General features: G+C 43.5%; 2 protein-coding genes across 3 annotated transcripts; one reads left to right on the top strand and one right to left on the bottom strand.

Moving 5' to 3' along the window:
* Nucleotides 1-1,131: 1,131 nt before the first annotated feature.
* LOC9657156 (presequence protease 1, chloroplastic/mitochondrial) lies at nt 1,132-5,551 on the bottom strand. The gene is made up of 19 exons (XM_024682894.1): nt 5,201-5,551; nt 4,958-5,132; nt 4,711-4,885; nt 4,520-4,652; nt 4,390-4,460; nt 4,242-4,325; nt 4,097-4,187; nt 3,523-4,043; nt 3,302-3,466; nt 3,027-3,245; nt 2,850-2,977; nt 2,601-2,790; nt 2,463-2,546; nt 2,312-2,409; nt 2,003-2,264; nt 1,785-1,947; nt 1,554-1,734; nt 1,422-1,493; nt 1,132-1,354 (listed from the first exon to the last, which is right to left on the bottom strand). The coding sequence occupies exons 1-19, from the start codon at nt 5,463-5,465 to the stop codon at nt 1,210-1,212; spliced, it is 3,222 nt and encodes a 1,073-aa protein (XP_024538662.1). The 5' UTR covers nt 5,466-5,551; the 3' UTR covers nt 1,132-1,209.
* A 76-nt stretch (nt 5,552-5,627) lies between these two features.
* On the top strand, nt 5,628-7,299 carry LOC9656415 (nudix hydrolase 19, chloroplastic). Of its 2 annotated transcripts, none has more exons than XM_024682903.1 (7): nt 5,628-6,088; nt 6,155-6,295; nt 6,352-6,456; nt 6,519-6,618; nt 6,677-6,769; nt 6,830-7,101; nt 7,162-7,299. In XM_024682903.1, the coding sequence occupies exons 1-6, from the start codon at nt 5,645-5,647 to the stop codon at nt 7,081-7,083; spliced, it is 1,137 nt and encodes a 378-aa protein (XP_024538671.1). In that variant the 5' UTR covers nt 5,628-5,644; the 3' UTR covers nt 7,084-7,101; nt 7,162-7,299. The 2 variants fall into 2 exon arrangements, with proteins under 2 accessions (XP_024538671.1, XP_002977812.2); XM_002977766.2 differs by having other exon boundaries at nt 7,157-7,299.
* Nucleotides 7,300-13,480: the final 6,181 nt, after the last annotated feature.

Genomic DNA, 13,480 nt, shown 5'->3' with positions numbered 1-13,480 from the left:
TATGATAATTCGCTTAAATCGTTCCTTGTGTTCGTTCGCATCTGATCACATACATGAGTATTGCCTATAACTGCTACTAGTAAAGAGATCTTGGGCTTTACCCGCGAACCGAATTTAGGTTTAGCGACACAAGTCTTTTGTTACTAGCAATGGACATTCAAATGGCCCATTTGAATATCTATCGTCGGTAAGAGAAAATGAATCCTGTGAGGTGCCGTCCCTAGCATTAGACGATCGATCGAGCCGAGAGCTAACACACTGTCTCCAGATCCTTGACTGAAGAAGCCAGTTCATAGACACCATAGGCTTTCTGGACGTGCCAGCTCTTACCCTGAGAAAAGGAAAGATATCATACCTCAAAACACTTTTTTATTTTTCGGCACACAACTCATTCAACTGGAAGAGTAGAAATTCTTCCAGGGCTGGTCTTCCAGATCCAGATTGCGATCGACAGAAGAGTGAATATGCCTTGCTTGCGAAGGCATATCCCTCCTCCTTCTTCGACAGCCCTCTTCCTTTTTAGAAGAAGGATTGTATCTTGTGTGTTCTAGGTACAGAACCTTCAACTGATGCCTTTCGAAATCGTGATCAGACTCGCTGATATCCTGCTGCTCGCGCCGCCGCCTCATTCGATGGATCGATCGACAGCCGAAAGAAAAGAGAGGAGGAGCTCGGGAATGAAGAATTGCGGTCTTACCATTTTTACATGAGACGATAGTAAATACGCCCCGCTGCCGCCAACATTCCCCTGTGGGTATCTTAATACGTAACGTATGTGTATGTTATGGCGTGCGACGGGTGGTGCGCGTTCAATTTCTAGTTTATGGGACATGCACGTGGTAAGGCTTTGAAAGTTTGTGCGAGAAGGGAGCCGCTATTATCTAGTCACAAGCTTTGAAAGAGCCGTCAAAATCTAGCGGCGTGGCAGCTCCTGGCAAATCAAAGTTTAGTTTTTGTATAATTTACTTGTCTCGTTGCACCTGGGATCATCGAGAACAAAGTCAGCAAGTTTCTAAGATCTTAGAGTTCTTGCTTTACTGCTCGACTGCAGTGTGGAGCTGGCCCAGGATGAATCCACAACGGACGAACACTCTTGTTTCGGATGTTTAGAGCGACAAAAACCCTAAACCGTTGACCAGGATATTCGCTCTTTATTCCTTTCTTATAACAAAACTGGTGTGCGTGTGTGTGTGTGCGTGTCTTGTTTGTTTACAGGCTGACTTTCTTCGGCTGGAGTAGGCCTGGCCGCTCCTTGTTCGCGGATTCCACGTCCTCGGCGGACGCTACAGCCGCGACAATGCCCTTCTCTTTGACGTGCTCAAGCACGTCCGCGAACGCTTTGAAGTCTCTGAGGCTGCCAGCACAAACGCGAGGAAGAGTAAAGATCTATCAAAGCAGTGGTGATTAGAGTGACAACGCACCTTGTTGATAGGATTTGCTCCCTTCGCAGCTTGCGTTCTTCCTCTGTGATTCCTAGAATGTAGCGGAGCATACTGGAATGGACGAGAGGAGGTAAGGAAATGCCAAAAGGAATGTAGATTTGTGCAGCGTACCTCGAGTAACCCTTTGCATCTGGAAGCTGATACGAATCAACATCTCCAATGGTGCCAATGATAGCTTTGGTGAGCGCGTCATCGTCCAGTTCAAGCTCTCTCAGGAACTGGACGGTTAAGTCGTAGTTGTCGATGGTCTTTGCCAGATTCGGGTCTCGGTAGGACAAGTATGTAAATACGCCTGAGAGAGACAGAAATGTGACTGTGAGAAACTACTAGATGGTGAATTACCCGAATGAGAATCGAAGTCGCAGAAGCCTCCGTAAGCGCCACCACTCACACGCACTCGATCCCACAGCCACGTGTTGCCAATGTACTTGGAAATAACATACGCGCTTCCATCGAGCTCATATCCTGTATCGTACAAATTTGCTGCTTTACCAACGTAGTTCACCTGTGGGGGAAAAAAAGCCCAAGTTACAAAAGGGAACGAGAGATTCTCCTCTTACCTGTGTGGGAACTATAATGCCTTCATTGCATGGTTGAAGAATACCATTCCACGTGCAAACAACTGGCTCGGTTTCAGGCAGGGCTTCGAGTAGAGAACTGACAAAACTGTCTGCTTTGGTCAAATTCTTCTCATCTGCTGTCAAGTTCACGATGGCCCCTTTCCGAGACAGAAAACTCGTCCGAATTCTTTCCAGATTCTGTTGCACTGCGGGCCAGTCGGTGTCCACTTGCTTCTCTAATTCGCGCAGATAGTCTAGATAACTGTACAGACGGTACTTAGAGGATAATTAAAGCGGAGTTATAAGTACCTGAGACCACCCATTTTCTCTCCAACAGCGCCAGGAATGTTCAGCATTGCGTCCAGCCGTGACGCCACAATTCTGTGGCCAGCACCTCTAAGGCGGCTCTGTAATGTTTTATGATAATTGTCAGCGAGATAAATGGTGCCGGCAACTTTACCTCCATGCCTGACTTGCTCTGGGACACAAACTGCTTAAATCGTTCCTTGTCAGTAAATTGTACGTCTTGAAGGATTGTTCGCATCTGATCACATACATGACATGTAAGAGTAGTGCCCACGAATGCTAAAATACATACCAGACTAAAGAGATCTTGCGCCTGTGAAGCCATGGCTTTACCACGAATAATCATTTTGCTTGATGGTTCTTTTTTCCCGCGAACCGAGGACGTCGAAGGATAGACAGAAATGCCTCCTGTCTTTCGACCAATAAGCAGGTTTAGCGACACAAAATCCATATCTTTTGTTCCCATCTCGAGCAAAGATTGGCTGGACATTTAAACGGCCCACTAAATATCGTCGATAAGAGGAACAGAAGTAGTACTGACCAGAAAAGCGGAACCAGGGGCAAAAGCTCAGAAGGAACAGTGCGCAGCTCAAAAGCAACTTCTGCATATAAGACATCATTGGTAAAGATATCATGACGTAACATAGTCGCGCCGTGCATTTCACCGATCTGATCAATCAGGCATTAGACAATGAGGAACGCTAATTATTGAACTTACAGCAATTGGAACGTGAATAGGCTCTTTTGGAATATCAGACAGTGACAGAGATGGTACTGCTTTTAATGCCTCAGGAGGATCAGGCGTTTCTTGGCGCTTCTTTAGCTCCTCGGTTGCTCGAGCAAGTTCCTCAAGCTCTTGTTTTGCCAGGCTTGCTTTCACCTTCGCCAGTCTTTCCTTCTCCAAGGCTTCAATTTCTGCTGATTTTTCAGCATCCGGCTGAGCAACACCACTTCCAAATCAGTACGAAGGACCTTTTTCATGTAAGACCGTACCTGGAGCTCAACAGTCACAAGATGCTTGTTGCTAAGAAGGAAGTTCTGTATAAGTGGTGAGAAAACTGCCTTAGCACCCTCCGTCGCTATCTTGGCCTTCAAATCTTCTAATGGCTTGGCGAATCTCAAAGGTTCAAATGGATCACGACCATACAGCCAGTTACCCTGTAAGAAGTGTCAGAAGAGCATGCATTAAATACCAAAATGTCTAAAATACTCACCATCGACCTCAGCATGAGAGATAGTCCGCGTGGGAACGATCCAGTGTTGTTCTCTCTTAGTGCAAACTCGATTGTGTTCATAGAAGCCTCGACAGCTTCAGACGTGAAACCTTCATCAGCTAGCTTTTGTAATGTAGATACGATCAATTCCTCAACTGCTGGGATATCACTTTCGGCGACGCCTTTCATGCCGATACTAAATTGCGGTTGAAGGAGGTCATCTTCTACTCCGCTTGAAGTAAGAGCCTCTCCCAGGTGACTTTCAAGCAACGTCTTTCTTAGAGGTGCTGCTGGCGTCCCTAGCATTAGATGATCTAGAAAGCCGAGAGCTAGCTCAGTTTCCAGATCCAATGGCTTGTCTGAAAGAAGCCAGTTCATAGAGACCATATGCTTTTTGGACGTGTCAGTCTCCTCTCCTACTGCATATTTCTCTTTAATCTTCTTTGGCTCAGAGAGAAGACTTTGAGGTTTAACTTCGGATTCTGCTGCTGAGTTGTTGGCTTCAAAATTAGATAGATAGGCTGCTCCTCACACGGATCAGTAAATGCACGAACCATAAACTTAACACACTGACCATTCACGATTCGAAGTCGTTCAGTTGGATCATCGTCCCCATAAAACCATATCCTCGCATTACTGGGATGATAGAACTTTCTATGGAACTCCTGTTAATCATTGTAAATTCGTCACATAACAATCATGAGAGAGAGCGAGAATACCTGAAACTCTTCAAACGTTAGATCAGGAATCACAGATGGATCCCCACCACTGTCCACATTATACGCATTATTAGGAAATAATTCCTTCAATGAAAGAAAATGAAAGAATGAATTTTTAAAAATATCAAACTTAAAAAGCGGCTCATACCTGCTGGCAAATTCGGCCGAGAACACTATCTGGTTGCGAATAAACACCTTTCATTTCGTTGAACACAACACCTGCGTGTAACACCATAGACACCAGTCAACAAGGAGCTTCGAAGTGACAAATAACTTGCCTTTGTATGTGAGGTCTTCAGACAAATCGTTAACTTCGTAATGCCAACCTTCCTGTTGAAAGATTTGCGGGTCGCTTACGCAACGAGGATGAAAAACAGCGTCCAAATAAACATCCACTAGGTTGTAAAAATCCTGCAAGGAAGTGGAAAACTCGATCCATCAACAAATACCTGGAAAATCAATCACTAACCTTTAAGTTTGTGGAAGCCACAGGGTAGCAAGTCCGGTCGGGATACGTGAACGCATTCAGAAACGTATGCAAGCTTCCCTTGAGCAGCTCAACAAATGGCTCTTTGAGAGGATATTTTCTGGAGCCACAAAGAACGCTGTGCTCGAGAATGTGTGGAATTCCTTTGGAGTCTTTGCTGCACATAGAAACCAAAAAAACAAAGGCAAAGAAATGAGGGTGAGCAGGATGAAACTCATATATTGCTTACGGTGGTGTTCTAAACACGATTCCAAAGACCTTGTTCTCGTCCTCGTTCACGACCGACATGACCTCCGCCCCAGTCTTCTTGTGTCGATAGAGCACAGCAGTAGATTTGTACTCGGAAATAAACTCTTCCCTCACTTCCTCAAATCCCAGCTCCTTGACAACGTCCGGATTGGCTCCTGGAAGAACGAGCGATTCAATTCAATCCCATCCAATCACTCTCATCGATATTACGAGGATTTCTTACCAATCTTCGGCGCTGGAGCAGCGACCGCGGCTTGGGGAGCGTTGCAAAGCTTCCTCCTCGACACGGAGAGAGACGCTCCAAATGCGTCGCCCGGCGATGGAGCTCGACGCGAGACGCGGCTGAAGCAAGCGAGCTGATTCCTGTGATGAGGGAAGCGCCTGAGAATCCCTGGCGAGCAGCGATTGCCGACGTTGAGCACTGATGCGAGCTCCATTGCCTTGAATCCTCCTGCTCCACGCCTTCGCAGCACGGCGCGAGATAGCATCACACTGGAGCTCGATCGATGGGAAAGACGAAGAGAAGGCGCTGGAATATCAGCGCATTGTGATGCTCGCTTGAGCCCTAGAAATATTTAGCATCAACAAGTATCTGTACGAAAGAGAATATACTTTGTTATGTACGTCTTCTTTTAGGGTTTATCATCGGTTCATTCAAACAGGGGCAATGGCGCACGCATTCTCTGGCAATCCAGTGATTCCTGGTAAGCAAGCCGGACCGGCCGCCGAGGCGATTCTCGCTCGCCTTGCGGCGGAAAGCTCTCTCTCGCTGCAAATTCTTCCTTTCTTTCAAGGGAAGGCGCTGGTGGTAGCATTCGAATCGGGGAAATGGAGGCTGTCTTGGCAAGGGATCGAGGGGATTGCTCAATCGGGGATTGTGGAGGAGATTTCCAAGAACATGGTGTATCTAGGGGAGAAAGAGGGTCTAGTTTACTGTGCAATCGATGCTACGCCGCGACAACCCAGGGATTCTAGCAATGGCCGAGCCATTGCCGCGAGGTTTGAGAAGAATGGAGGCGGCGAGGCGGGATTCGTGGACCTGAGGACGCTGATGATCGCGGCGGAGTGGACGGACGAAGAAGTCATGGGAGAGCTCTCTATCGCCGGACATGTGTGTGAGTTTTCTCTTTTCCTTGGACGACTTCTTGTCTAAGTTTGTTCTTTCTTTTCTCTTTAGGCGAGAGCGTTGCTCGAGTGGCATCGTCAAGTCCAATTTTGCGGGCGATGTGGAACGATAACTCATCTGTGCGATGCCGGCCAGAGACGTCGGTGCTCGAGCATTGACTGCAACTACAAGCTATATCCTCGAATCGATCCAGTAAGTTTCTTCTGTGATTTTCTTCGCACAAAACAAGCCAAACTTCAAATATGTAGGTTGTGATCATGCTTGTCATTGATCCAGAAAGAGATAGAGCATTGCTTGCTCATCAACCGAAGTATGTTCCTCGAATGTGGAGTTGTCTCGCTGGTTTCATCGAGGTAAGTTTCCATCTTTGTTCTATGAGATACATCAAAGATTGTTCTCAACTTTAGCTTTATAGCCAGGAGAAAGTCTGGAGGAGGCTGTAAGACGTGAAACTCGAGAGGAAACTGGCGTTGAAGTTAGCAACATCGTCTATCACAGTTCACAGCCTTGGCCAGGTTAGTTTCATTCTTTTCTGGCATTTCTTGACGATTTTTTCTTGCAAAAATCAATCAGTCGGGCCGGGCAATATGTCGTGCCAGCTCATGGTTGGATTTTTCGCGGTGGCGACAACGTTTGACATCCAAGTCGATAAGAAAGAACTCGAAGGTGTCTATCTAGACATACATCAGAAGTTTCTTAACTTTCTCATGCTTTGGCTCTTCACAGATGCACGCTGGCATTCCCGAGAAGACGTCCAAAAAGCACTGTCAAACGCAGATTATACACGCGCGCAAAAAGCAACTGGCATCAATGTGTACAAGACTTGCCTTGGCGAAGAGATGCCCGGAAGAAATTCTTCACCGATGAATATGGTAGCTGCCGGAGAAGGGATTTTTGTGCCTGGACCATATGCTATAGCGCATCACTTGATATCAACATGGGCTTCTCAGGGCTCAACAGCATTGCTCAGCAAGATCTGAAAGACGCTGCAGTAGCAGGTACGCAAAAGTCTGTCCTTTCTTTTGGTCGTCACTACGAAGTACTGTTTATCAGGCCAGGCACTTTCGAAGTCTTAGAGATCACAGCAAGGCATTGCTTTGGAAATTCTGCGCAGTCGGGGCTTCCCTCGCAAAGTTTCTATCGCTACTTCGTTATAAAAATCTCTCTTCCAATCCATCAGAGGCCATGGCACGTCACAAGTTTGTCTCTCTTTACTTGTGGTATTGATAGTCGCTACGCAGCTAGCGACATTACACCGTCTCCAGCTCCAGCTCCAGCTCCGGATAGTTGCTGGAAGAATGTGGAGACCAAAACCGGAGGGGCATACTCCGAGAGTTTGGTCTACGAATCCATGTATCGAGTGCCGGGCAACATGACGATCCAGCGCGAGAAACTCTTTTGGAGTTTGAGCTGCTTCCATGACAAAGCAAAGTGTAGGAGGCGTGGTGGGGCTTCGGCGAGCGCGATCTCTCAATCTCCAAAATCATTTTATTACCGAGGGAACTCTGGACGTTCCTTGTGCGAACGCTAGACCATTTCTTGCCTATGTGCATGGATCACATCTACATCAGGAGCTGCTGGCGCAAGATCCTGGACAAGTTCCGTGAGTATTGCACCTCGTTGCCAGATCTCCTATGGCGTACTGGGAGTAGACATGGAGTTTTTCATTCGCCATGGAAGCTGGTTGATACAGGCTAGCCCCCTGGAAAGGAAGAAATTAAAGATCTTTAGTAGAAGTTTTCTCAAAGAAACAAGAGAATTTCGTTCTCGTGGAACTTTGACAATATGGAACGTTTGTTTTGATTGATAATAGCATCTTGAAGCTAGTCTTTGTACTGAATGGGCATATTTCAGTTGGCAACAATTAATTTCAAGTTCATGAGGGCATTAAATATCTGATGTAACATATATGTATATTCCCAATGTCCTTTGGGGACTAACAAGTACAAAGAGAAATAACATAAAGCATGAAGCATGAATTCTCTACCTCTCATGCAACATATCGCAAAACTAGAGCCACCTGTTATGCCCTAGAGAAAGCAAAACTCATCCCAGGGTGCTCTTCCACTTGATCACCAAGATGCCAAGTTGTCTTTTATTCTGTCACAGAGTAGGTATTTGAAAATGGCATCTTAAAGCTTACTGGTCTTATATCTCTCTAATACATTCTCTAATAATTGTTTTTAGATTATGTGTGTCCCAGCTGGTTGAATTCAAGGATGTTCAATGTGGCACAAGATGTGCAATCCATAACATTAAAAGTGGCGGGAATATATGGTATGACTTGTGACTTTTGAAGATCTCAAGAGTCTGGATTTCCAATATATTAGGGTTTTAGGTTATATTTCTCGTACAACAATTACTCTTGGCGCTCTTCTCTCACGTAGTGACGCTCAACGCTTGACAGCCATCCTCGAATAAGGGTTACACTCCAAGACAGCCTCCACTGACATAACAACATTCCCTTCCTCAAGCCTTTAACAGTGCATAATGAAGTTTTGATCCATGAACACAAGAGTCTTGTTTGCAACTGGATTCCCATCCTTGATAAATTGAAGGCAATTCTATATTAGAAAGGGAGTTAAGACCAAAACATCTGATAAATACATAAATGTCTATGTGATGACATTGACAGTGGTAGCTTGAAAACATGCCTTATCTAATTGTTGAAATTATTAGAGATGCCTTGTGCTTTAGAAGATGCACTTGATGCGATTCAAACAAAAGCATAGCAATTGCAGAACAACCTTAGCCTAACATCATATAAGATAATATGAGGCCTCATGCCATCTTGAAATACACACCATAGCAGGCATGATAGGAAGCCTATGTGATTTCATTCTCAAAATGGCAAGGGACCAAGATAGTATAAGGCCTCATGCCATTTGTGAACGTGGGTGACTACCACTAATAGCATGAGCTCTCATGCCATCTTGGACCCCTGCCATTTGAGATATCAAAGCCACACATGAGATTAAAGGAATGGAAATATGAAAAATCCTTATAAGTGCAGTAGAAGTGATAACAATAGGAAGCACTAGTAAGAGAAAGTGCGAGCAAACTAAATTGCAAGAAGAACTGCTGCTTGAACAAACTCACGCATAAACCACAGCAAGTGGAAGCACTTCTCACACCAACCCACTCACCTAAACTCACAGCTAATAGAAGTGCCACTCACAAAGCAAGTAGAAGCACCACTCACCAGACCTAGCTCACCTCCTCTTCTCAAGTGTAGCAAGAACAACGACTGCACTAGACCAAAATGAGAAAACTAGGAAAACATTTTTAAAACGTCACATTTGTAAATGTCATATCAAATCTTATACATATCACAAACTAAAGAACATGTTGTTCTATAATTTGCTATCGAATCATTGAACTTTGTAATATCATGTCTTCGTCTTGATCCAGTTGCAGTTTGCCATACCATGTTAGTTATAAAAACACTTTCCTGGTTGGGCATTTGTTTCAAGAAGTTGAGTTGAGCTTAAGTCAAACGCTTATTAACTCAGTTAGATTTTCAAGGTTTTGGTTCTTGCTGGATTTGCAGATCTGTACCAAAAAAGCACGCAAGTTTCAAGGTTTTTATGAACTTTGCAAGTAGGAACTGAGATATGTAGGATTTACATATTCAATATCTTGCTATCCATTCTAATAAAACTTCCATTCTGATCAAGAAAAAAAAGTGGAAACATTTTGACAACGATGTTAGTTAGCCATTATTTAGTGTACAGTAATGCATTTACATTCTATTCAAATGAAGAGATGAGAAGCACTGATCTCTGAGTAATAGTTGTAATGAAAAGGCGACCTTATGTGCAGGAGGATGGTGGTGAGCCACGGCTGGGCACGCCCCTTGTAAATTTGACTTTGAAGGAAGCATTCCCGTCAAACTGTGAGTGATTTAGACAATGTGTGGAAATGTCGAAGTGTGAGGCCCCTTCCTCCGCCATTGCCAATTCTTCTATGACAGAGCTGTCACTTCCGGGCCATTGCTTATCTAGCATAGTATGGTCGGGAGTCTAGTGCTTGGACAATATCAATAGTCGGAAACACAAGCCACATAAGCTGTCTCAAAAGAAAAGAATGAGCTACATGGAAAAGAATCCAACGTTTGGGACGAAGGGGAAGAGTTGCCGCCACTAGTGGGAAAGTCCAATGAAGATCTCAAGGGCCTAAAGCTCAAGATTTTGTTCGTCATAGACAAAGCCTGATATGGTTTACTCATCAGGACTCTAGGGCCATTTGGACGCCTTCGTCCCTGGGACAAGTTTCTGGTATTGAAGACTTGCAGTGACCAGCAACAAGGATGTATCAAAGTCTACCTTCACGCTCTACACTTACGTCAAGCGCGGCTCTCTCTCAAACTTGAGAGCAGAGAAAGATAAAACACAAGAGAAACTAGAAGACCTCCAGCAGGCACGAGCTTTTCAACCCAGTATCAGGATGACCGGCCTGTCTACAGGTGTTACCGACCTTATGGCCATGATCCTCCCTTTCCTCTGATCTTGCTCCAGGAAGAGTTCGTGCAGCTGGTGGCAAACTAAAAAATGCGTCAATTGTGTAGGAGGATCTCCAGTTTGTCTCCAGGTTCAGTGCCTGCCTGAACAGCATAGAATTCGTTACTCAGCATGCTGCGGCTTGTCAACAAATTAATGATTGGTTAGAGAACTACCAAGTTCCCATCTCGGCGACATGTTCTGAAGGTAAAGTCCAAACTGACGGTAGCAGGCATTATTGAGCTCAAAGCTCAATTTGGCAGATCGGGAGATCCATGTCTCCAGGGGAATAATTACACTCGCAGAGAATTGAGGAAGCACAGAGTAGCGCTTGCTATGCATGGTCTCCTGATCATGATCGCGGTTTCCACGTACTTCTACGACGAAGAGAATGATGAAGTCTGGTGTGAGCCGTTGTGCTCAGTTGTTCTTTACGGTCAACAGGTAAAAATCCTGGAAGAAGCGGCACCAATTTTGAAGAAAAAGAAGTTCGAGGTGTCCCTTTTAGACTTCGTGGAACTGGACAGTTTTCCTTTGTAATGATGGTCAGAGGAATTTTGTGGCGAAGTATTGTCGTAACTATGACACTCATAAGGCGTGGTGCAAGGTTGGAGCTGCCCCTGCTTTACTAGACCTCAGTGAAGCTGGAAGTTCGTATTAATGGAACATCTTGGGTGATACCTTTGTTAAATATCACAGCAGGGGTAGGGAAAAAACTTCTTCAGATTAAGAAGATTGTGAGACTATGTTACAACACAGGATTTGTTCACAGTGATCTGAGGCTCCCGAATATTATGCTATTGGCTTCAGAACGAACACGGTTAAAGCAATAGATTTTGAGTGGGCAGGACCGATAAACACTATAGTTTACCCTGTGCTACTCAATTCCCGGAATATCTGGCCGCCTGGAGCGGGGTATCCTTCCTGAGCACGACCTTTGGTTTGCTCAACATCTCAACTAAATGTAATGTCAACTTTAATACTCTTTCATTCTTTTAAGAGATTGAAGTATGTTATTTCACAAGAGATGGAAGTAAGGTGTCGTCGCAAGTGACTGCGTGTGGGTGACTGGGTGGGTGACAACAGAACCATATCGCTCCTTCCCAAACCTATAACCATCTCTAACTTAAAAATAACCCCAAAAACATCACCTCCAAATAAACTCGTCCTACAGGTTTGCCATCTTTTAGATTCTCCAAGAGGTACTTCTAGCTGTTTGTAGATGCTTGATAGAGATCTTGAGCCCATGCTGCATTGCCTTTGGCTTCTATCAAATGATTGGAATCCAATGATTGGTTGTTTCAGTTCAACCTGTGATTTATGCAATTATTCACATCATTTCAGTAGTCAAAACATCAAGCATTGCACCTTGCTTTGACTATCATCATCATCACCATCAGCTGTCAGTGGTAAAACCTCTGGATAACCTCCAGTTTCCAATTTCACAGGGGATTCATGTGCAATTAGGAAAACTCATCAGTGTACCCTACAACATTATTAATACCTTTTCCTCACCCTCAACCATGGAAATAACCCCTTGGAAATAACCATTAATATTAATATACACATACATTTTGACTTCATAAATATTAAATAATTTTTCTCTTATACAACTATAATAATAAGTTGGTGCAATTGTTTAATGCTGTGTGGTATAGTTGAATAATTAGACTTAGTTGATGGTAACATTCACAACACATGGTACAGTTCCTTTTGTTTTTTATTTCAATTCTCATGTTCGGCTAGAGTTCTTCAATAAAAATCTTAGGGATGATGTGTATTATTGATTCAATCACTTTATAGTGATTATTATCTATCATTCTTGGGATGATGCTTGGTGTTTACATGAGTTTCCTATATGCCTCAAAGGGATGTTATTACAATAGTATAATAATTTAAGTGTACCCACTCATGTGAATTAGAATGTTCTCTTGGAAGTCTTCACGCATTTGGATATGTTGACAATTGTGATAATGCCTTTCAATAATTGTATTGTTTTCATCAGGGGCCAACTGAGTTAGTGATGATCTAAACGAATCAAATTAGGAATGTTGTGGCTAGCACTTTATTAACATCTTGTGGGATTTATGCATGCACTTGCTCCAACCACCTTTGACAATACTCTTCGATTAGTATAATATTATGAGATATCACCTCTTCCATTTCTTGTTACATGTCCTTCAACTCCATTTCTTATGGGAGATTGTCATATTCCGATGGAAATTGATGCTACTCTTACTGTGTTCAAGGATAAGAGTGAAGATATGGTTGTGGCCTTAATGTCCTTTACTGAGTGCATGATGAGATTGGTTATACATATTAATATTGTTGGCATTTTCCAGATTAGTGTCTTCTATTAGGTTGTATATAAGTGGGATAATAATGGCACTATAACTCCGAATATTGTCCACTTGCAAAGTACAAAATGAACAACTTAGTGTTAATCTATTTTCTCAATCTTATAATACATAGTTTGTTTAAGGGGTTCTTTGCTTTGTGGAAGGGATTGTATTAAGTGTTGGGGCAAGTTGGACTACAAATTTATAATGTTTAATATAATGTTTAACAAGCCGATCCTTTTGAAATTGTGCATGTACAATAGTTGAAATGATTCATATAAAGAGATCAAGAATAATTAACACCACCTACAAATCCACTAATGCCTCCTTCTAATGTTCCTTTAGATCTTGGCTTATGTACTAGGGAATTCTGATTGCCCTATATCCTTCCGAGAGGAGGGGATATAAGTGTATAGCTATAATGTTGTATACTAATATTAGTGTAGTGGGATTTTGATAGCCATTTTGTTTATTTCAATCTGGACCACTCACTTTTATATATAATCTAGTGTTTTTAGGCTAATGGATATGCACATATT

The sequence above is a fragment of the Selaginella moellendorffii genome, unplaced genomic scaffold (genome assembly GCF_000143415.4).
Source record: "Selaginella moellendorffii unplaced genomic scaffold, v1.0 SELMOscaffold_35, whole genome shotgun sequence".
Lineage (NCBI taxonomy): Eukaryota > Viridiplantae > Streptophyta > Lycopodiopsida > Selaginellales > Selaginellaceae > Selaginella > Selaginella moellendorffii.
Note: the sequence above shows the minus strand (reverse complement) of the source record. Positions and strands in the feature narration are given on the sequence as shown.